General features: G+C 38.5%; 1 protein-coding gene across 5 annotated transcripts in view; it reads left to right on the top strand.

The window, feature by feature from the left end:
* slf1 (SMC5-SMC6 complex localization factor 1) overlaps positions 1-23667 on the top strand; it is a 38093-nt gene that overhangs the window by 6849 nt on the left and 7577 nt on the right. For all 5 annotated transcript variants that reach the window (XM_055049244.1, XM_055049242.1, XM_055049241.1 and 2 more), the window contains 9 exons: positions 258-427; positions 584-718; positions 1734-1887; positions 2022-2190; positions 2451-2596; positions 3949-4055; positions 7376-7455; positions 13362-13454; positions 14318-14500. In XM_055049244.1, the coding sequence (XP_054905219.1) occupies positions 258-427; positions 584-718; positions 1734-1887; positions 2022-2190; positions 2451-2596; positions 3949-4055; positions 7376-7455; positions 13362-13454; positions 14318-14500 (1237 nt within the window). The remainder of the gene's footprint in view (positions 1-257; positions 428-583; positions 719-1733; positions 1888-2021; positions 2191-2450; positions 2597-3948; positions 4056-7375; positions 7456-13361; positions 13455-14317; positions 14501-23667) is intronic.

Genomic DNA, 23667 nt, shown 5'->3' with positions numbered 1-23667 from the left:
TAAATGTTGATGGATTGTATGTTGATTGATGACAGAGTAGAATTGTTTTGTGTGTTTTTGAACCATTAAAGAATGCTCAAGTAAACCATGTACAATAGAAAAGCCTTATAGTGACAAGTCATCTGTTGAAAAGAGCAGCCTGATTAATTTTCCAGTGATCAATTGATAATATTGCGGATTCGGTTTATTTTGACACAGGATCTCTGTCCAAATACTCAAAGCAACTAAAACTCGCTTTTTGTGTTTACATTACAAAGGGTAACGCCACGTCCCTCTTTCTGAGAAATTTCCATCATGTTATGGTAAACCTGCTCATTACAAATCCTCCATGGCTGGCTCAAAATTCAGTAAAAAAATACTATGCCCAAGTGCTGCAGTGTCCTCAGTGCAAGATGGGCTTATGGCCTCTTTTAGAGACTGCAATCAGGTAAGCCTGGAGTCAGTGAGATTTCTTGCAAAATATGTCTTTCCCTTTGTTAAACACAACAATAATTATATTTTACTTTGTGGGACATTAAACAACCTCACCATTTGTGCAAAGCTAATATAACATGATTTTATATTTTCATGTGTGATCCACAAGATACTGCCTGACAAACAGCGACACCTGTCACCCACACCCTGGACCCGCCTTGCCAGCCTTGGTACATTTCTACTGTGACATGCTTGCATTTTGCCTCATGCTTCTCAAGGGTGAACTTCACTCTGTCAATAGCAGGTAACATCTTAAGTCAATATACATGTTCATTTTTTATTTTTTTGTATGGAAATAAGAGAATGTTTAGAATGTGGATAAAACATTTGATTTTGATTCTGATTTTTGATTCTCTGGTTTTCCACTTCTTAATTGTTTTTTCTGCATTTGAAAAACATCTTTTTACCCCACTCTCACTTTTACAATACCACTGGGGCATCTTTGACATTAATGTTAATTTATTTAAGTAATTAAATTAAAAAAGCGAAACAATTTCTAATTTTATAGACATGTCTATTATACCTAAAACAATTTTTCATGTTAGTTTTTTTCCTGTTACTTCTGCCTTACAGTTAACAAAACCCCTAGAACTCTTAACTTAAGAATATTATCTCCAAAAATATATATAATCAAGAGGAAGACTGCTATATCTTCTAATTTTAGAAAACCTGTAAAAGCTTATTGCTTAACAAGCAGCTATTCATCATATCGAAACATAATAATTGAAAGTAGAGAGGAAGAAAAAAAAAACTTTCCTTGTATCATTACTCTGATGAACAATAGAACATTTGAAGAACGTCATGTGTAGTTAAAAAATAAAAATACTAGACTGATACTCAACAGTCCAAAGTCCCCTTTGGAAATGGAAGTAAATTTTGCATTTCATTTAGAGAGTGAAGTGAAAAGTGCAGACCCACAAAGTCTAAGATGCTTGATTCTTAGATTCTGTTTCCACAGTCAGGGAGGATTTAGGGAGTCATGTCATCTGCTGCTGTTTCACAGCCGTTTTAAATTTTAAAGCTCCTCCTTCTTTCCTCTGTGACTAAGTTCTATTGAGTCACAGACATTCCAGTATAATTTGCCAGTTATCCAGTACTGCACCAATTTTAATCAGTGAGACTCTTAAACGTATATCTTTGTGTATGATGACTCTATGAACTAGAATAATCTTGTTTTTTGAATTAGATTGGCTGAAATAAGTGATGTTTTTATTTATTGAGATGCACCATAATCATATCTCTGTCTTTATCTCCATCAGAGACTTTATGTTTCCTAACCAACCCAGAGCGTCATCTGCATCAGCTTCTGGTTCATTACTCTATGGGACTTTCTGGACCGTGTGGGAACGAACAACACTGCTGTCTTGCACCGTGAAAAAGCTTCTTCAGCTCCTAATAGAAGCTGCCATTATGGTAAATACTGTCAAATTTCCATTGGATAAAGGTCAGGCATTCACCTAATGCATCTATTAAAAATGTTCTTCTGTAATTGATGTCATTTATAAAGCTTGCTTTTATCCAGAGTCTGATGTTTATTCTTCCTGAAGGAATTTGCTCAGGGAGCAGAGAAGCGGGAGCTGTATTTGGCAGACACTCTGCTGGATCTTCTGTCTGTGTTGGTGGAGTTTTGGTGTCAGCAGCATTTTAAACTTAATCAGAGTCTGGTGGAAAAAGGCCTCAAAGACCTCTCGGAGCACCTTGCCGTTCTCAGCCAGGGTACGGATGAATAAAAACTGGATTTTGTCTGTTGGGAGTCTAAATATTTGCCTTAAATTGTTAGAATTTGTACTTTATTTTAATTGCTGTGTAATTGCTTCTCTTAACACCTTTATATGCTGAAACTAATAGATGTTTCGTCTGCAGTGAGCATATAAATGCTGAAGAGAGTCTAGCTTATCCTTTGACTTTTTTTGAAACCATCATTATTAACAAAATAATATAATCCAAGATACTATGTTTTGTGTTTTCACCTTTAGATCTGTGTCCAGCTGTTTTGGTAGAGCTGATTTGCAGAGTTCACTCCACCAGGCTAAAGTTGGTTGTAGTTGATGCCATCTTCAGGAATCTCTGCTGCAGAAATGGCTTCACTGTTGTCGATGAACCTCTCTCTCTCAAGAAAATGGTAAGTGTTTACCACAGAAATGTTGCATTTTTTAAAGTGTACCATAATCATATGTTGATGATACAGACAAAATATCTGATTGTTTTTTTTTTTTTAATAACAGAACTATTAATTCCAGAGATCTGCACAAAAAAAATTAGTCAGACCCAATAAACCTACATTATTCATTGCTTTTTGGCCCAATGAAAGGTTTTAAAATACCAATAAAACATTACATATGCTTTCATGCAGAAAATACTGTATTTTATTGCATGAGAAAGTGTATATTATTTTGTGTTGTATTTAACTATTATGAACCTATCTTTTCTTGGAACTTGTCATGTTTTGACAAGTTTTGACATTTTTAATACTACTTTGAAAAATCCTAGTTGATTTTCAGATGAATGGACTTGTACAGTTCACGGTATTTAGTATAAATGTCTTTATATTCTAAATAAATACACCTGATATCTATATGTAAGGACTGATTACCAAAACAAAATGTTCCATTGATCACATTTTCTGTACATCTTGTCCCCGGTGGGGGTGCTAACATCAAATTATTACTATCCAATTTATTTTTTATTATTTTAATATTTATTTATCTTTTGGAAAAACACTATTGTCTTTTTTTATGTTCCTATGATTTAAAGTTTTTTTATTATGGTACCAGACAAAGTGCTGGAGCGACCAGAGTTTTCTCAGATTATAAGGGTAACTTAGAGTTGCCTCCTATCCCAGCTGTTGTTACGCAGTGCCCATCTGGTGCTCCAAAAAAAAATCTCCTGCATTTTTGCGTCTCCTTACATCAATAAAAAGATTTGGCTACTTTTGGAAGGGAAAACACAAAAACTTGTTTCAAGGAAACAGGAAGTTTCACCTGTCACTCTGAATACTGCTGCTATAAAGCATCAGGTAGCAAACTACAAACGGCAAGCTGGTGGACTTCAGGCTGCTGCCCTTGTCTTTATATCAAATGTTGCTTTTGCAGCATTTCATATCTTTTGAAATGCTGGCTATCTTTTTTTAAATAATGGAAGTTGTATTATGCTATAGTTATATTCCTATGGTTGATTTACCAAAGGTCATCATCACACAAGGAGAATCTCATACCGTAGCTAGTTAAGGGCTGGTTATCGGTGGTTTCTGTGGGCCGTTATTTTTCTGCAATAAACAAAAAGCCAGAAGTAAATTTGATGTTCTTGCACCTTAAAAGTTTGTTGATTCTATGTTCATCATTTTGGAAGTAAATCAACAACATGTTGTATCACAGTGCCAACATCTGGTTGCTATAGCCACTCAGTTTCACAAGGATACTCCCTTCCACTCAAAGTGTACAAATACTGTCTAACCTCATATGTCACTTCCAACAGGTGTGTTCTTACTTGCCTGCTCTGGGAACGTTAGCTCAAAGTCCCAGCTTTGCTTCCTGCAAGACTGGGAAAACCTCCCACAGCTGTACGAGTCAGGGGACCAGCAGGTCAGTCAGTCACAGTTTGTCTTTATCTTTAACACAGAGGTGCCAGAGACAGTTGTCTTTGAATATAAAATATGTGTTGGAATTATTGAGAGCTCTCAAGTTACAGAAACAGAGCCTTCATATGCCTATTGAGTCTAGATGGTTGCATCACTCATCGTCACAGTCTTTGTTGGATTTGGTGCATCTGAAATAACAGACCTCCTCCAGCACTGTGCGATACTGCTGTCCTTTGTCAACGAAAAAAAAAAAAAAAAAAACAGGTGATAAAAGTAAAGATGTGATGGGAAAATTGAGTGAAAAGGAACAAAGGAACACCTGGAGGGAGGAGGAGGTGAGAAGCAAAGTTGCATGAATTTATTGGAGGGGTGCTGTGTGGGCTTTGAGATATCTGGAGCCAGGCAAATAAAGGTCAAAGGGAGCGTGAGGAGCTGGCATGCGATGGGTTATGCCCAGGTCCAGTGCTTGCTGACAGGAGGGGCTCCCAAGGAGGATAAGCCTAGACACACGTGTCCTCTCTCACACTGCCTTATGATTTGGTAGATAGGGACTGAGTAGATAGACTACCATTAGGGTCTTCAGTCTACCCTTACGACCACCACCTCTCAGCCCACACTCCCATTTTTTCTTTACCTTTTCTTGCATATTAAATCCCTTGTCTTGATGCAATCGCACACACACAGAGTCTCTCTCCCTCCTTACCCGTATCAGACATCTGCTGTTTCACCAGCAGGTAGTTGGCCCAGAGTAAGGCAGAAGTCACCAGGGAGCAGGTTCATTTGAAGGCTACTGGTTCATGAACTGACCAAATCTCTCTCCTCCTCCCCTCATTCTCTCTTCTGTATCTGCTACCCTTCCTACTTTCTTTGCACTTTTTCTGCTTTTAGTTAATTTTGACACATGCATGAGCGGAACCGAAGGAAACGCGGAATGCAGTCTGCGCGGATGAGATAAAGAAATGCCAAAGGGCATGTAAAATCATTTGACCCCAAAAGAAAGAATGAAGCCACAATGACAGAGCCTGTGATAAATTGAAGACAGAAACGAAAAGCAAATCTTGTTGCTTCATTTTTCATGCTTGAATTCATTATATTGTTCAGAATTTCATTGATCTTGGCATTTCCAATCAATTAGCACATGTTATGTTGAAGCATTTATTAAGTCTGGCACTTTTCTGAAACTGAACCGTCTATGTTTAGACAGCTGGAAATATTTAAATTATTAAAGTCTTCGATGCAAAAAACAAAAACCTTAAATGCAAGAATGCGTGACATTACAAAATACATAATATGAGCCTTTAAATATGTCACATTTTATTTACCTCGGATGTGTGATTTCACTAAAAAAGTTACATGTGTTAAATGGATTTCCAACTGAATACTGCCAGTATGTTTGGTTTTGGATATGAAAAGAAGGTTGTAAAGAGACATGTGACCCTTTTCTCATGCATTTCTGCCTGATGGCGCACATAAGACTTTTGAGTGAACGTGTGTATGCGCTTATATGTGAGACGGCGGACGTTTTTCTTCCGCTCCAGCGGAGGAGCTGCAGCGAGGGCTTGTGTCCAAGCTGCAGCGAGCTGACAGGGCGACTGATTGACCGACTGTTTAGATGACCGTTTAACTCGCCGGCTGGCCACGCAGCGCTGAGCGCTGTTAGCAGAAGGGAAGCTGTAATTAAACTGAGATAAACCCCCTGCTGGTTTAATCAGGCCTTTCGCGTTGCTCAGTTGCCGACATCTTTTAAAGCACCTGACGGTGTCATTGGATTTGTCTTGTATGTCAAACTCCCTGGGAAAAAAAAATAAAAAATTCTGGTTCTCTATTCTTGGATGACGTTCAGTCATCTCCATATTTTTCTCCATATTTAGTTATTTTATGACTTTTTCCTTATAGTTAATCCAAAAGCAAATATTCAACTCATAAAACGGCGAAAAAGTGAAACAGCTGACAGAGTCTGTTTCAGAGTTGCAACTCCAAACATTTTTTGCTTGATGTTTACTTCAAAGTTGAGATTTTTTCTAATATTGTGTTCCTTATGTGTAAAATTAAGAACTGCTTTATGTCACTTTTAGGTGAAGATTTTCCATCATGCATTTTTTTTTAGTATGAACTGGAAATGAATTGCTTTTCTTATTGCTTAGGTTTTCATTATGAAGTCTTCATCCAAAGTCAAACTCTGCTCTGGGTCCAGATCTGATAACTGTACCATTGCCAGCTTCCCTTCCTCCCAAACCAAAAACTAAAATACACAAGCCCTATACAATGCCTTCAGACCTTATTGCGGGTTGATGCGGACAGAGGGACACTTGGGGGAGGAAGGGGTAGGGTGGTTCGCGATGAGAAGAGGTACACTCTCATCATAGACTGCATTATGGAGTCTGCCTCGCATTCGCACACACACCCGCAGCTTGTCTCATCTGTTCTCGTCCCTGTCCTTGCTAATAACAAGCAACGTGACAGGAAGCGTGTTTCCTCCTCTACTGCTGGCAGCTTCTTCCTGGCTTCTGAACAACCCAATTACCAGGGAACAAGCTTCTTCCCTGTAATACGGATGGCACCTCCACTTCAGCATGGCGCTCACACACGTGCACAAGCATATACACACAGGACACCTGTCAGGCTCCATGCCGACAGATTCTCCGTACCCACACACAGGACTAGTGACAGCCCACAGCTATTAGCACGCCACCACTTTGAAGAGGTTTCACTTTCTTTTGCTAGTTATTTCCCCCTAATGTGCTTGCTCGCGTCGAATTCTTCATCTCCGCTTTTGAGTTGTTAAGTGGGAGGAAAAGTACTTTGGAGACAGGAATAGAAGATGGGACGTGTGAAGTGTGTGTGGCCAACACAGCAAGAGATTTGACAGTTATTGTCAGATTTCATATAAGGACGATACCACACTATGAGGGATTGAATTTGCTAATGGTACGTAATACTGAGCAGTGAATCCGGTTCTACTTGCCAGCTTGTTATCACTTATGAAAATGGACAAAAACAATGTGAGCACCTATCAGACCGGTACTCTGATCATATAACGTGATCTTTTGGCCTACATGCAGAACTGTGTTCAGCACCAAACTAAAATATGCTATCCCTGTGGTGAAACACAGTGGTGGCAGAATCGTGCTGTGGGAGTACTTTATTTCAGGACAGCTTGTTAGAACTGATGGAAGGATGTTTGATGAAAACCCATTAGAGATTGTACAAGTCTTGAGACTGGCATGTCACTTGTTCATCATTACATTAGCAGTGATTGAAATCATTTTTGAGTTTGGGTGAAATGTTAAATATCTTGTTTCCTCTTGAAATCTTATCTTCTAGGACCGAGAACATGCCGGTGATTGAAGAAAGTCCCGAGCGAGAAAATGCCCCCAGGGGCGTGAACAGAGTGAACGCAGCAGGTATGTGGCACATGCATGCACACTGACGCACCGCGCTGCGCAATGTGGCTTCAGATTTGCAAGATGTGCACTTTTAATCGACTGAGGCTTGACAGTAGGTCATCCTTAAAAAGGGACATGATAGCTCTGTCATCACTTTGAGTTCACTGAAGAGCACATAATGTATGAAGATGGTGATTGATTTGCAGCAAATTGGATGTTGCTGATGTTCACTCATCTGTATGAGCAACTCTGCTGAATAACTGAGGCAGCCAAGTATTTTCTTTTAGGTTGGACTGTTACCACTTTCCATATCACGCCTCCTTCCTTTTCCTTAGCAATTTGCATTAAAATCCAGAACAGTGCTTTCCGTTTTTCTCATGTCTTGTCCGCTTTTTTTTTTTTTAGAAATAACAAAAGTGTCACAGATGGAGATAATGGGTTTTTAACTTAAAAACAACCCTAACACATTAGTACTCAAAGTGTACCTTAGATCTCCATTTTAGGGATGTTAAACGCAGCAATTAGGGTACAGCTGCAGATATGCAGCGGCTCCACTGGTGGAACTTCCTGCAATTATAGGCAGCGCACTCCGTGTGAACTCTCGAAAGTGTCAAAGCTCATCTCTCCCTCCTCCACCTGATCAGAAAGGCCCTGTGCCGGTGCAAAAGAAGGGTGGAGGGTAAAGGAGAGGCACAGAAGGAGGGAGGGCTGAGGCGGGAGACTCAAGGCTGTTGGCATGTGTTGTTTTCCTACTACGTGATCTCTATACCAATGCGCTTGGCATTAATTTTTGATGAACCATTGGCACCGCATCCTCCCCTCTCGGCCTCTCATCCCCTCTCTTCTCATCCCCCTTTTCTCCCTTCTTATTTTTCCTGTTACAGGCACTTTTCACCCACATGTGTTAGCTTTCTTTCTTGTATTCTACACATCTTTGCTTTAGAGCATCTGACTTGCCTTGTGGAAGCCCTGTGTCTTTGTCACACTTGCTCAGAGGCCTGAGGGATTTGGGAGCAGCTTTTTTTTTTTTTTTCTCCCCCTGTTCTGTATTTGCTTCTTGAAGCTCAGCATGGATATCAATTTTAATGATCCTAAATATACTGCACATAAATTGTCAGACAAGAATTGCTAAGTTAAAAACCTGTTTGCATTTTGCCGTATGTCATTCCAAAGACTAACCATTTATGTCAATTTTTAGTCTTTCAAGTGTAATATGAAAAAGTTTTAAGTTTTAAAAATAGAAATTTGTCTGGGCATAATTTATTCCAGCAACAAAACAAATTCCTGATATCAAATATTGAAGTTCTTACCTTTTCTCTGCTTTTCTTTGAGAAAGATGACCAATTTTTTTCATGTTTTAGAGTTGCCTTGGTTTGTAGTTTTCCAGGGTTTTCAGAAGCGCTTTTAAAGGTTTCTCAAACTTTGGCTCTGCTTTATCTCTTTTTTTGTCTAGTCCTTGTATCTGACAGTTGTGTAGATACATGTTACCTCAAAAGAATCCAACAGGTGGACAAGTTTAAAAAAAAGGACAAGCATCCTATAGAAGAAAAAACCATAACTCAGTAGAAGTTATTTAGGAGAGAAAACTTTCCCAAAAAGACACAGGATCTCAGAAACTTAGAATTCATTTTCAATTTAAGAATAACCTTTGCTGTAGCGAAATGTTAATCTTCTGTGAGCTAAACATTGTCATCTTAGCTGTTTTATTAACAATGTCAGCCAAGAAAATTGGGAAAAGACGGTTTTGTAGGACATTGTACAAATAAAATCTGGTTTACAACAAACCATAATGCATTATAAATGATCTACAAATATGTGACAAAACATCCAACGTTCTAACACACTTCTGAAAGATTTTCTTATGAAAACTGTAAACTATTACAAGAAAGGCTGCAATTTGCTCCATTGCATTTTATTTGTCTTGTTCCAAATACGGGTTCTGATAGGAAAATATCATATTTGAACTACCGTAAGTAGAAACACATAGAAAATAGTGCCTTTCAGAAATACCAAAATGAATTTACTTTTTGAGGTACATACATTCCACATTTACATATCTTCAGTCTTTGGTGAGTGTTGAAAAGTGAAGCCATCAGTAAAACAAGAATTTTGCTTTCAGGCTGAAATGAGGACTGATTCAACATTTCATCTCTGAACTGTGAATCAAGACATCAGATAATCACACAATATTTTTAATTGTGTCCGTTATGTCTGTATTTTTCTGGCTCCTTTAGATTTAAACACTTTGCTCTCTGATTGCCTTAGTATGGTAAGCAAATAGACAGACACTTTTATTGAATTGTAATAGCTGGCACCACAACAAATATCAAATCCCCACCTGTTTCTGACATACTAGTAGAAATCACTCAACGTGGCTTTGTCTGACTTTAAGATAATGTAATGAGTTTTGTTATTTGGAATCAATTTAACCAATCCAGCATGTTACCTCATTGCAATGCAGAAGCATGCTTTACAAAATTGTGGCTTTCTAGTGAAAAAAGTCTGCCATAAAAATAGTTACTTTCTGTATTGAACATTTTGAAAATGTGCTTTGTCTGTTTTTTTTATTATTATTTTTGATTTGAAACAAGATTGATTTCCAAACCTACTTTACCTTTTTTGTCAAAACTACGTTATTGATGATCAGAGTATTTTTAACATGGGAAGAACTACCACAGATGGTGGCAGAAACGATTTCACCAAGAATCGTTGGCAGCTTTTAGATCTATGCTTTGTTCACCAGATAATTTACTGTACAGAATGCTGCCATGCAGAAACATTTGTCCTGTTGTCAGCACTTTATGGACTTTTGTCTCTACTTTGAGTATGAAAGTGTATTCAAATAGCTTTTAATTAAAAAAAAAAACTCGGAACAAAAAATGTCTGGAGCTATATTGTCCCTATGTGATCACAATATCCACAGCTGTATTGCCTTTGTCTTATTCTAGACTAGATCTTTTTTATGGCTTCATATGGAATTGTAATACTGTGACAGCAAAATCCTTTGATGGTTTTAAAAAAGCGTATTCTTTGTGACCACATGTGCATGCTGACCTTTGTCTTATTTTCTTTAAGCCACTTATTTAATTCAACTTATTTATAAAGCACCAATTCACTGACTTATTTTGAAAATAAGTTAGTTTTATTCATGCAAACATTTTTGATTCAATTGATTCTAGTTACTCAAGGATTCTTGATGAATGTAAGTTTAAAGGGTAAAAGGTTTTCTGTCTTGGGAAACTCATCAGATTGCACCGACTTGCAGCATTAACTCCTCCTGGGTGAGCACGATTGATTTGCTGTGAAAAACATATTTGTGCCATGTTACTTCATCATATTAAGAAAGATGGAGACATCTACAGCTCTTTAGTATGGTACAGAGAATAACTCCTTGTTTACTTATCTATTTCATACATACAGAGATAGTGACATGGACAATTCCCGGATGATCCATTTTGTTTGTCAGAGTCACAATTAAATGAAGTCGGTCCTCTTTTTGCATTGGTGGATTTCTGAACTGTTGGCTGCTAATGTTAATATCTCTTAAGGTTTTATTTATTTATTTATTTTTTCTCCAGTGGAGCTGCACTAATCTTGGCTTTGGAATATGATTTCCCTGCCATGACTTTTGGAGCCAGCAACAATAGTACTCTTCAAATAGTTTTAAATACATCCAATAACTGGCCACAGAATTCCCTCCTAGTACATTCCTGACAAATGGCATTGTTACAGGCACCCAGCAGCTTTTTGGTCCGGAGGATCAGCGGGCCAAACGCCGCTTTACAGGAGAACAGCAAGCAGACTGAGGGAATATAAAGCAGCAACACGTACATTTAACTTTTCTATTAAAGTGTGAAACGGGGGGATTTATAGAAAAGGACAGCCGGATTTATCCTTTCCGTGCTTGTAAATGCTGAGCATGCAATTACCCCTATAATAGAGGCGTTGTGTCCAAATTGGAGCCATTAAAGTGATTTAACACTGCGCGGATTGGTTCTGGCATTTGCGAGGATGTGTACACATAAGGTGCAGTGGAACGGTTGTTTAATCGCAGCATTTTAGCGCCCAGTAATTGCGCAGCAGTCCACTAAAACCCTGACATACCTCACTCTAAAGCTTACTCATTAAGGACTGTGGTTTGGACTTGCTTTCATTGTCTGTTTTGCTGCTTTTTATTTTTAATTCATGGATACGTTGGTTTGCTTTATTAATAGTTCCAGAAGACGTTACCTTGCAATAACAATTATGTAGCGTACTCTGAGTCATATTTTTCTACATTTTACAGATATTGTTTTATTTTATTCATCTGCTTTCATCATGTGAAAGGTGAAACAAATTATTCCAATCGTGAATAATTCCTCTGTCAGAGGAAGATGTTTTTAAACTTTATCCATGTTGTTATAGTATTGTCTCAGAGTACCTTCACTAATTTTAAAGTTTTATCATCTTAATAAATGAAAAATATAACTTTATACAGGCCATTATCTGCAGCTTATAAATTAGTTAAATATGTGGCCTTCTTTAAATGCAGTCTTCTGTTTTGTAAGCCTGGTCAGCAGCGCACTGGTTTCTGTTTGATGCTGGTTTATAGTGAGTTTTTACTTAGGCTTTATGTTTGTATCGGTAAGAAAAATTTAAATATGGATAATTTTTCATCTTAGAAATATGCATGAACGCATACCACCCTGTGTTTGGATGTCACATCAAATCTTGACAAAGTACCTTTAAACAGAAAACTGATGTACACCATTTTAAAAAATTTATTTTGTTTCTTTTTTCAGTTTTGATAGTTTTTCCTAATACATTTTTTTCTTTCTCATATTTGTAAGTATTATTGGCTGTAGTTTAATTCACAAAAGCTGGTCTTGAAAATGACTAGGATCCAGCAGAGACCGTATTATACAGAAAGGCTTTGAAATGCAAAGAAATTCTTTTACTGTCTACATCGCCCCTTCTTTTCTTACCCCTGCGTCTCTTCCATCCTTGTTGCCCCTCCTGTTACCCGTTTTCGCCCCAGTCTTTGGGGCGTGTGAGTGGTGCCCCTGTCTGGGGGAGACATCCTGGGGAGAACCAGTAAAGTATTTATTACAGGCTTTGCAAGTCTGCATTATACAGCCACTCATGCTTGGCCTTTAACTTCCTCTCTGAAGTTCAGCCATACATGAAAAAAGGAGGCTCCTGCTCCTAATATATTCCTGATATATATTTTTTTGTATTGTATCAAGAAAAAGTGGCGAATTCAAAGAGGAACGGAAATTGTGTTTAAAAATGTAAATTGAATCCTTTGAGTTTTTCTTTTCTTCTTTTTCCACTGTCTTTTTCTCTGGTAGTTTGTTGAATAAATATCACGTGGTGAAACTTGGAATGCCCAGTGGAGCTTTTGAACCCAAAATCTGTGAAAAATCCTTTCAGAGCCTTTGTGCGTGGGCTCTCTACCATAACTTCCTCTCAAGTAAGAATACAGAAACGAGCAGACAGGAAGCTGCTTTCTCACAAGTCCTTTTATACACTCACCGTCTGCCCTGATATTAACATTTTTGGTCAGGGATGTATCTAGAAAATCTTTGTTTCAGAGGAAAGAATGAGGCAAATTAACTGAACTATTTATTCATCTATAATTTATTTTACTCTCATCTCTTCTGCCCCCCCCCCCCTTTTTGAAAGATCAACCCCCTTTTCTCATCACTCCTTAAATCGCATCCTCATTGGTGGGTCTTACTTTTTAGGTCAGTTCTTTTACGTATTTGGGGACATTTCAGTGGTATTTTATTGGTGTGTGTTTCTCACGCATGGGGACTATGGGAAGGACATCAGGCACACCCTAATTTTGGATCTCTCTCTTCTCTTCCGCTTCTTCTCTCTCTTTTCGGTGTGTTTGTCCCTTTCTGTGTGTGTGTATGTATCTGTGTGTTTCCTGGATGAAGGCGAGACCCTCCTACACAGAGCTTGCAAGAGAAACCAAGTGGAAACGGTGCTTCAGATCCTGGCGCTTCCTGGCACAGACGTCAATGTAAAAGGTAAGACTCCCTCGCGTTTCCGTTTTTCTTGGAAACTCTCTCCGTGTTCCTGCAGCCGCACCGGCTGTTCTGGTGTTTTCAAAGAGCGATTGACAATGGGGGAAGAAAAGGAGCTAAGAAATCGGAGTGCGCCGTCTCCGAGGTTTAACCTTTAGCTAAAATGTAAAGGGTGTGTCTAGAAAGAAAGTGGGGTGGGTTTGGGGCTCCCTATGATTATAGATTTACATCAACCTTGATGAGTGAACATAATTTTTTTTGATATTTTGGAATGACTTTTGGTAAAATGTAATAACTTCTCATTCACTAATGGAAATGTGCAGTTAACAAAGGGATTTCTGATATTTTGGTTGGTGTTAGAATGCTTAAGGTGGTATCTCAACAGCTACCTGATTTTCAACACCTGATCAAACAAAGCTATTGTATAAATTATAAAGGTTTTTGAAGTTTTCTCCCCCAAAAATCTAATTTCTAATTTTTTTCTGTTTGAATGGTTAAAAGAGCACAACTGTGAGAATCTCTTCTGAAGAAATATATTCTGCTTTTTGAGTTTTTGGACCTTCAGAGGAATTGAAAAGTACATTAATAATCAATATCATGTTAATGAGAAGTTTGTAAGACACGCATTTGAGTCTAAAGACATTGTGCTTCATGTGTTTCGGGCTGTCCTACAAACCAAGTCATGAGAAAAACTACATGACAGCATAGTTTAGGTTTTTTTTTATTTTTATTTTTTTTATAATTTTATCAATTCAAAATATTCTTGCAGCATATTCAGTATTAAAGCTCATACATAATGTCTTCTCTAAGTTTTGGCTTAAACAAGTTTTGTTTGTGTGCTTGCTTTCTTTGTGTGTGATTGGTAGACCATGCAGGCTGGACTCCTCTCCATGAAGCATGCAACCATGGCAGCACTGAGTGTGTGAGAGCATTGCTGCATCACCATCCCACCCCTGTCCTCACTGACCAGGTCGCCGGCGTTAGTCCTCTGCACGACGCCCTGCTGAACGGACACTTGGACATTGCTAAAATGTTACTGGAACATGCAGGTTAGTCAAATACTACTTGAAGGTGGTCACTTGCTCAGCTTGATTGCTTTCTAACATTAATGGTAAATCCCCTTTTTAGCAGTTTGTTGTGTTCTAGTGTGTCTGATTTTCTCTGAAAACCAGCAGGACAAATATCTGTTAAAGGCTAAAATAGTTTCTGTGTACAAACAGTTGCCTTCCAAAACACAGGTCTCAAGGAAGAGATGGAAACATTAAGTCAAACATCTCATTACACCCTGCAAAGTTTTCTTTAAAGAAAACTGAACCTTTGTGCTATTATTATATAGCATTGTGAACAAAAGTGTGAAATCAGTTTTAACAGGGAGAATATGACTCAACTAAAGTTTAAACATATGTTTATGAAAGAAAGCATAGATTTTGTAAGATGATGCTAATGTATGTATAGCAATGTATAAATGGTGGGTCAGCAATCTGTGAAGTTCGAAGAGAAACCAGTGACAAAGATGTTAATGGTCATTGATATTTCTCATGAAAATGAGAACTTATTGAATCATTTGAGACAGTGCATTTTGAGTTTTTTTATTTTTGAAAAAAAAATACTGTTCTCATGGAGAGCTTTGTTCAGCAAAATTTGATCTACACTGTAATAGTTCATGATTTGAAAATGATCATCATTTGCTTTGACCATTTAGGAAAATCTGAGAAAATATCACTTGCATAATAATTTGGAACACGGTTTGGTTGCATATCCATGATGCAAATCCACCACATCTTAGAAGAGACCAGGATAACTTCCCTCCACCATCAGCAAACCTCCACCAAAGGCCTAAACCATTGATACAATGCGGGATGCAGCTAAAACTGCGGTCTTATACTGCTGAAGCACATCTACTTCAAGATTCAACACGATGCGCTTTCAAAGATGGTAGCCTGCATTTATTTTGCAAATGGACTAAAGTCTCTCTCGCCCCCTTCTAGGCAAAAGTCAAGTTTTGCAAGTTACCTGTCTTTAATAGGTTGTTTTTCTTCAAGGGTTCTGCATGTGTTGTTCAAAGTTAAGTAGAGAATCCTAAGATTCATAGATTTTCCCTCCCAATTTCAGTTGATGGTGGTCCCCTATGGTTGCACCATTTGTTTGTTTTCTTGTGTTTTTTTTTTTTTTTTTTTTTTTTTTTTTTTGCTGTAAGTATGTCTGGATCATAAATATCACCTTCCTTTGTCTCCTGCTTATTTCTATGATCCACGTGCTACTTTGCAGTGAGCAGACCTTCCAAACACATTAGAGCCTCTTCTCATAAAATGTCTGCTGACGTCGTTTTGACAAGATTAACCAAGGCAGAATTGTCCGCTTGCAAATTTCACTCTCAGGTCTTTCTTGGGAAATGTGTCACAACAGGACCAGTTTGCGCATCTTCATGTGAACGTGCCACATGCAGTCTGAGCTCAGGGAGGATTGAAGCGAACGTGACGGGTGTTGGGTGCATGGCAGCAGGTGGCGGAGGAAACACGTGTGTGTGTGTGTGTGTGTGTGTGTTGGTGAGTTTCGAAGGGAGGAGTGCTATTTTCCAGCAATGAACAAGTCTCTCATGTAGCATACCTCTGCCTCAGCACACTTCTCAGTTTGACTAATTATAGTTAATTTGATTTGACTTTCCCATTAACACATGTACATATTCTGTCCTCAAAAAATAAATTAGACTGGGATTGTTTAGTCCCGGAGAGGAAACAAGAGAGCGCTCCCCTTTTTTTTCCCTTTTTTCTCCCTTTCTTAGTAACAGGAGAGAGCAAATTAAAAGAGGTCAGATGAAGCATGCTATCTGTATCGGTAAAATTAGAGGAGCGAGAAATCAAATGTACATGGCTGTTTATGTGAGAAGCAGACGTCTGGCTTTACTGTCTACGCCAGGTCTTTTTTTTTTTTTTTCTGGACTGAACAAAACAGCAGATAAGGGAATTGTCTCAGTTTGAAACACCCTTCAGGCTGGTGCATTATCCCTCTTTCTCTCATCTGTTCTCTGCTGACTGTTTGCCGTTTCCTCCCACCTTGATGGTAGGTTGTCTGAAGGCTACAGCAGGGAGTTGGTGAGGAGGTGGTCCTCCTGACTTCGGGCTATGTTGTCTCACACTGTCTTCTTTCCATGATCTACATTTGGTTGCCATAGACACCTTCAATAAGTTCCCCTCCCTCTTTTTCTTTCTTTTAAGATCTTCAAGTCCAGGCTGTTAAATGTAAAAAGTTTTAGCTTACGGGGGTAGATGATGTTTAGTTATCATAACCATCCTTGCTGTTGACTATAGTTTTTCTTTCCAACGTTTTGTGCTGGTGGCTGCATATCAGTCTTTTTTGTTTGTTTTTTCTTTTTTCTCCTCTTTGGCCATGTAGGATTTCTGCACTGTTCCAGGGTAGGAAACCAGGCCAGTGGGCCAGACGCATTTCCATTCCTCGGTCTCCTTATTCATTATATTCATGCCTGTTTTATTCCTGCGAGTGCCAGCTGCAATCCCAGAAACCATATTTCATTGAGGCATTCACCCCATTGTCCTAGTTGTTTCCAGCAGACAACCTAGTTGCCAAGGTTTTGGTAGGCCAGAGAGGGCAACACTGACACTGGCACACCAACAAAGCCTTCAGTTACGAGTGATCTCACCCCTTTTGTAAGCCTGTCTGTCCGCTCGGAGGCCTGCACTCTGCATGCAAGTGGGTGCTTTTTTACAGCTATATTGTACGCCGGGGTGAAATGGGTAGATCCCCCTCAGTCCCTCCAGGCTTACGAAGCTGGCAATGAAAGGATGCCATGGCTGAGGGCAAGGCTGACTCTGCTCTCCTCTCCCCCTCCTTCCTTAGCCCAAGGCCGCCCCACATGACCCCTGTCTATGAGCTTGGCTTGTTTTTCACTCAAAACTGAAGTGTCCTTGGCTATGTATTTTGGTGTATGTATGCACCAGTGCTATCCTTCATCTCAAAGCGTGCTGTAAGCATAAGCAAGTTTGCAATTAGCTGTTGGACAGAGAGAGTGTGCTGATGCTCCTTTTGCCCCTTTCTTCCTCAGCTGCTTTTCAGAGGCTATACTGGGCGACTAGAGTGAAAAATGACCTGGGGGCCACGGCGGTACGGCTTCGATCTGGCATGCAGAGGAGGCGTGTCAGTTAGGAAAAGGTGGATAAATAAAAAGAAAGGATCCTTTAAACTGCCTCCATCCAACCGCTGCACAGTAATCAGCAGTTGGACTAATGCAGTCCTCTCAGTGTTATTTGGCCTGCTATTAACCATAGTTAGCCCACCCAAAGTTACAAATACATATCAGATTTTAACTCTTGAAGAGGATTGCTTAGCTGTTCCTGGGGAGAAATCAGGGAACTGATATATATGAAACATATATGAAACTTTAATCTTTGTCTAATCTGTGAACCCACCATACTTAAGCAGATACCAGCTAGTAACAGCAAAACTCTAGCTGTTTATATGGTTAGAGAGATGTTTATAATGAAGCCAGCGAAAAGAGAGGCCATGTCGTATTTTCTACAACATGGTCAGACTTGTGTCTGGTTGAGAGAAATCAAAATTTTTAGTAGATAACAAGAAGGTTGAACACTGTAGAATTGTGCTCTGTTTCATGTCATGAGCTTTCAAAGCTAAATTTTTATCTTGGAGCTTTTTTTATTTGGATTTTGATAGTTAAGATAACTTTCTTTTAAGTTTGTTCTTTAGAACATTTGTTCTCAAACTATTCATAAAAAGTACCAGTTGAGTAAATTATATGCTTTCCAATTACTACCTTGCAGACAATGATAAAAACAGGACTTATTTGTTTATGTAAACCTCAAAATTGGGCTTTTTTTATATAAACTTTATGTAGGTAGAGAAATAGATATGTAAATGAACAGGAACGTCCCCTGAAGACAGAAAAGTCAAGTTTTACTCCAAATTCAAATCAAATATGACTGCCCTGTGTTTAAAATTTAGTGATAACTGCAGACATGCAAGTTCTGCAGATGTAGTTATGTGTGTGTTTGTGGGGTTTGAAGGGACGAGAGCATGCCACTACATCTTCCACACCAATGCCATAATACGACATGTGGTAATAAACATATCCATTCTGCATCTGAATACGTAGTGTAAAAAAAATGGTGTTAGTATAATATGTTTCAAATTGCTAGTTTGTCACTGAACACAACAGCTAAGAGATCCCACCAGTCGGCCAAACACTGAGTTGAATATAATGTGATTGCTGTAATGGTTTAATGTTTGAACTTCAGAGGTACAAATGTAAGCAGAAGCAGGTTTTCCTCGTTCACTGCTGTCCAGTTTAAGTTAAAACAAGGCTAAACCTGGTTTTCTTGAAATGTTGTGGTCTGCACATTTCAAAGTAAAAGTCTGGGTTTGTTTTGCGTCAACATTCCAAGTCTTTGGCAGTTTCCTATCGACCGTGTGTTTTTGTTATGCAAATATTTCTGGTGAGTATCAATGATGCTTGCACCAACGTTTTGGAACAACGTCTGTGCTATTTTAATTATGCTAGCTTTACTAACTATAAAGATGCTAAAGACAAGTTAAGATTTCAGCTCTGCTCTTGTTTCTCTTTGTTTTAAAGTAATGATAAAAGCTTGTTTTATAACAGAAACTTTTCTCACGCATAAGTTGTCTTTGTTGCTTATGTGTGTAAATAATTAATTGCGGCTAATGGCGTGAGGGTCTGAAAACAATATTTTAATGCTGTTTCTTAGCCCTTATTATTTTGAAAGAGGAATTGTATTTCGCTGGTATCTGTACTCCCATTTCAAAAACATGTAAGAATCTGCAGTTGAAAACTCCACGAAACTGTGCGTCAAAGGACATTTTGTGCTTTTATTTATTTATTTTATTTACATCTGCAGAAGCAGGTACAAGGTGCTTCAATCTCTCTTACAAAAACACATGCTTAATGCAGTGAATCTACTGGACTCCATCTGATGTTGAGTTGAACAAGTGTTTGTGGAGAAGAAAGATCTAAATAACTGACTTTCATACCATCAAAGTCACTTATGATTCATAGTCAGCATGTTTGTCTGGCTCTGTTGTTGACACACATACACATATCCAGATGTTGAGGCATACTTGGGCCTTGTTGCTGTCAAAATGGTAAAGAAAAAGAGAAAGTTCATCCTGTTCAGCTCTCACATCCTCGTGGGTCCTGATCTAGCAACTGTGAGGAGCTGAAGTAAGGCAGCGTTTGCAGCCCTCGGCTTCAGTCGGGTGCGTTGATGTTTCAGCTGCAGGTTTCTCCAGGCTGCAGTTCAAGGACTTCCCTCACTGGGAATTCTTAACTAGAGTCTCCTTTTTCTTCTCTGCACCCCCCCAGTTTGCCCACACACATACAAGTATAGGTACGCATGCTTTTTTTTTGTTTTTTGGATACTATGAATTAAGTCTCCCTGATTGGTCTTTGTTGTTCTCTGGGACTCTCCTTTTAGATAAAATGTTTTTATGTTTGTGTATATTTATTTATGTACTTATACACTGTTCAAAGAACTTGCCACCTGGATTTATCAATACAAATAGGTAAGAGCCTGCCATTGGATAATTGCTCCGTCAATAATTGTGTTTCTAGTTGCAACAAGTTGTTTAGCCTTTACTGATGAAGAGAGTTGCTTCTCATTTCTTTGCAAAGTAAGTACTGTCCAACAACACATTATTAAAAACTGGAAGTACAGTGGCGGATCATGCTACTTATTAAAGACATGTTGTCAGAATAATCTCTGACCAAAAAGCAGTGGAAGAGGGTCATGTGATCTGAGGAGCCCAGGTTTGCCCTGTTGCAGAGTAATATGTGCATCTGGTTGAGAAAGGAGACACCCATCATGCCTACTGCCTACCTTTCAAGTGGAGACAGTGCTATGATCTGGGTCTACTGCAGTTGGTCAGGTCAAGGTTCAGCTATTGTATTTGCTCAAGACATGGGATCAGCTCTCTGCCTGACTATACCGACGGCAAGGGTATATTCCAGAATGACATTAAAAGAATTTATCAGCCTCAAGTAGTGTGACATTGACTCTAAGAACATGAGACGTAATTTTTCACGCATGATTTGCCCATCAGACTGTAGATCTAAATGCCTTTGAGAATTTTTGGGACGTTCTAAAGAACAATTTGTACAAAGATCACCTGTTCCATGCCCCCAGCAAGGCGAAACATTGATGCAACTGACTAGAAACATATTATAGCTTACTGGAAAAATGCCACAACAAATGCATGCTGTAATAAGAGCTAAAGTCAGTATAACAGACCACAGTGTTTGACGTTATAAGGGTCGCAGGACAATTTTATACAACATATGATATATTAATGCTCTATTTTTTTCTGTCTTGACCTATTTTTAAGCAAGCACACTGACCACAATAGTAGGTAGTTTCCACAAGGGGAAAACTAGCCTCTATTTCTCCTTTGTAGGGAAAGGGCACAGGCCAAGGAAGTAAATGAAAATAAAAAAAAAAAAGGAATTATTTTTCTTGGGGTTTTTACTCCCCAAGGTTCTTCTGGATACTAATGTTATATTATTAATCACAATATCAATAATGAAACCATTCTTTTGTCATTGACAAAAAAAACACAATTTTTTTAAGGTGTAACTCAATTATTTTTGTCTTAAATCTGATTGGGGAAAAAAATAAGCAAAGACCGGGAAGATTTTGTTTTGTTGGCCGTGAAGATTGCACTCGATCCTCCAGCTCTGACCTCAAGTCATTAGTCAGGCACTTCACAGTGATAAAATAGCAATTCTGTCTGACCTATTTTTCGTCAAAACTCAATTAAAATATTAAGCAAAAACTTGGGAAGGAATTCTATAGTGTTGAAAAGCAGTTTTAATAATAAAGGATACAATCAGGAGAAGAATTTTCACTTACGAAGTTGATTAACGGCGAGACAACAATGGGATGTTTGTGAACCCAGCTGGAGTGGGTCGTACTTCATAAATGGAGGCATTCAACAGCAGTTAAGTGTGTTTGCTTAAAGCTTTCTCTGAATGAAGAGCCATGGCCTGCTGCGTACGTGCGGAGTGCTTGAATTGTCGCACTGCTTGTGGACGCGTCTTGTTCACCTCTTCATTGTTGTAAACACAGTGTGTACAGCAGGAGCACTTATTAATTTTTTCCCAGAATTTAAAGTCGGTTTGAGTTTCTTGAATCAGGCTTTGCCAAAACAACCAAGCCCTCTCACTGTTTGGATCATCATGTGGAATTTGAAAAAGGTCTGAAATTGTCTCAGATTGCTGTTTACTTTTTAAAATCTTTGCCCACCTTTTGAAAAGGCTTTTGTTCTGTGAAGGAATAGATAGATGGAAGAGGAGCAGAGAGATAAATATTGACATTTTACATTGTGTTTGTAAGTGGGAGTGCAAACACTTCAAATTATGTTGTTTAAAAAGTGTCAGACTTAGTGTATTAAAACTGTAAAAGAATTCTTGACAGAAACATGTTTTTTTATCATTTGTATTTCCCTTTACCTCTTCTGTAAACATCTGTGCTATTGATTCTTTGATCCAAACTTTTGTCTTCAGACTCTTGGTAAATTTCCTTCTTCATTCCCGTTTTGCTCTCAAGCAGCCAAACAACCAATCAATGACTTTGTCATTTTTCTTAGTCTGTTATTTTTCAGTCAATAGCAGTACTTTAAAAAAAATCCTTTTGAGAACGACGGTAATTATAATTGTTTCACTTTCATCCCAAAGCCTCTAATGGGCCACCGTCACTGTCTTAGAGGTCACATGTATCCAGAAAAAAAAAAAATCTTATACTTAGCCTTTGCATAAAAGTATTTTTTTTCTTAATGATTGAGTTATTATCATTATAGAAACTTAGAAACAATTACTTATAAAATTATAGAAACAATTACTTATAAAAATACTGAATCTCATGTGATTTAGCGGGTTAAGGACCAGAACCTTTCATGAATTGTTGAAATCCAGAAATACTCGAGACCTTCTCTAAAACAGTTCATATCTGCCTATTTTTCTTGATCGAACACCAAAAATATCTTAATAGTCATTAATATACTCCATGGAAACCATCTTTTCACTACCACAGACTTTATGATTTACAATTTACATCATCTCTGCTTTTGGAGGAGCAGTGATTCAGCACTAACAAAAATTAATGACGCTTCTGAGGTGGGCGTGGGTCAAAGTTCATAAACTACATCTGTTCTTTCTGATGAAGAAGATGCAAGCTGCTCGATTCCTCTCCGCACTGTCATTATGAACAAACACCAGCTACTAGTGTCTCAAGTACCCCTGCACTTTCATCTTCTCTTTTCATTTGAATATCGTATGTTTTCTTGAAAAAAAAATAATAATCTGAATGAGCAAATACTGCACTGTGAATAAATAACTGGCTTCCACTGTACCTACCCATTATACAGATGCTTTGTTCTCTTTGGCTGATATTCTTGATAAATTATGGAGGTAATCAAAAAAAGCTATTTTCTTTAATATTATCGTCTATTTCCATTGATTGCACTTGCAGTCCAAATAAGAACAAGTCAACACATAATATGATAGACCAAATTCACTGCTGAGTGACCGTCTGCTGGTATCAGTTGCTCAACACCATAATCTTACAATGCATAACACCGTAATTATAGAATAAATACTTTGAATCAACAGTGCTCAAATTTTGTATGAAACATTTCCTTGCAGGAGAGATGGATCCCATGGTTGGTATGAATGTCCTGTTCCAGGCTGTTCAACTACATGAACAAGTTAGATATGTAATATTTATACAGTTTTAGCAAACTATGCCAAAGTTAATCAGAAAAGGGACATAAGAAACATCAGTGAAACAGTTTAGTTCTCTACCAGACCTCTGATAGAGAACCTGAGTTCAGAGGATAAGAAACACCCGTGGTGGGTGAGAAGGGATTTTTTTTTTATATATATACTGTGCAGTATCTTGGCTGTGCCAAGGGTTAGGGTTAGGGATTAGGGTTAGGGTTGTTCCTGGGATCTGTTGTAGCCACTGCTCCAGTTTGGGGGTTACTACCCCGAGGGCCCCGATGACCACAGGCACCACTGTGGTCTTCACCTTCCAGGCCCTCTCCAGTTCTTCCCTGAGGCCCTGGTATTTCTCCAGTTTCTTGTGCTCCTTTTTCCTGATGTTGCAATCACTTGGTATTGCTACATCAACCACAACGGCTTTCCTCTGTTGTTTACTACGACAATGTCTGGTTGGTT

The sequence above is a fragment of the Poeciliopsis prolifica genome, unplaced genomic scaffold, assembly GCF_027474105.1.
Source record: "Poeciliopsis prolifica strain line A6 unplaced genomic scaffold, Auburn_PproV2 SCAFFOLD028, whole genome shotgun sequence".
In the NCBI taxonomy this organism is placed as follows: Eukaryota; Metazoa; Chordata; class Actinopteri; order Cyprinodontiformes; family Poeciliidae; genus Poeciliopsis; species Poeciliopsis prolifica.
The sequence above is the reverse complement of the archived record's forward strand: the minus strand, read 5'-3'. Positions and strand labels throughout refer to the sequence as shown.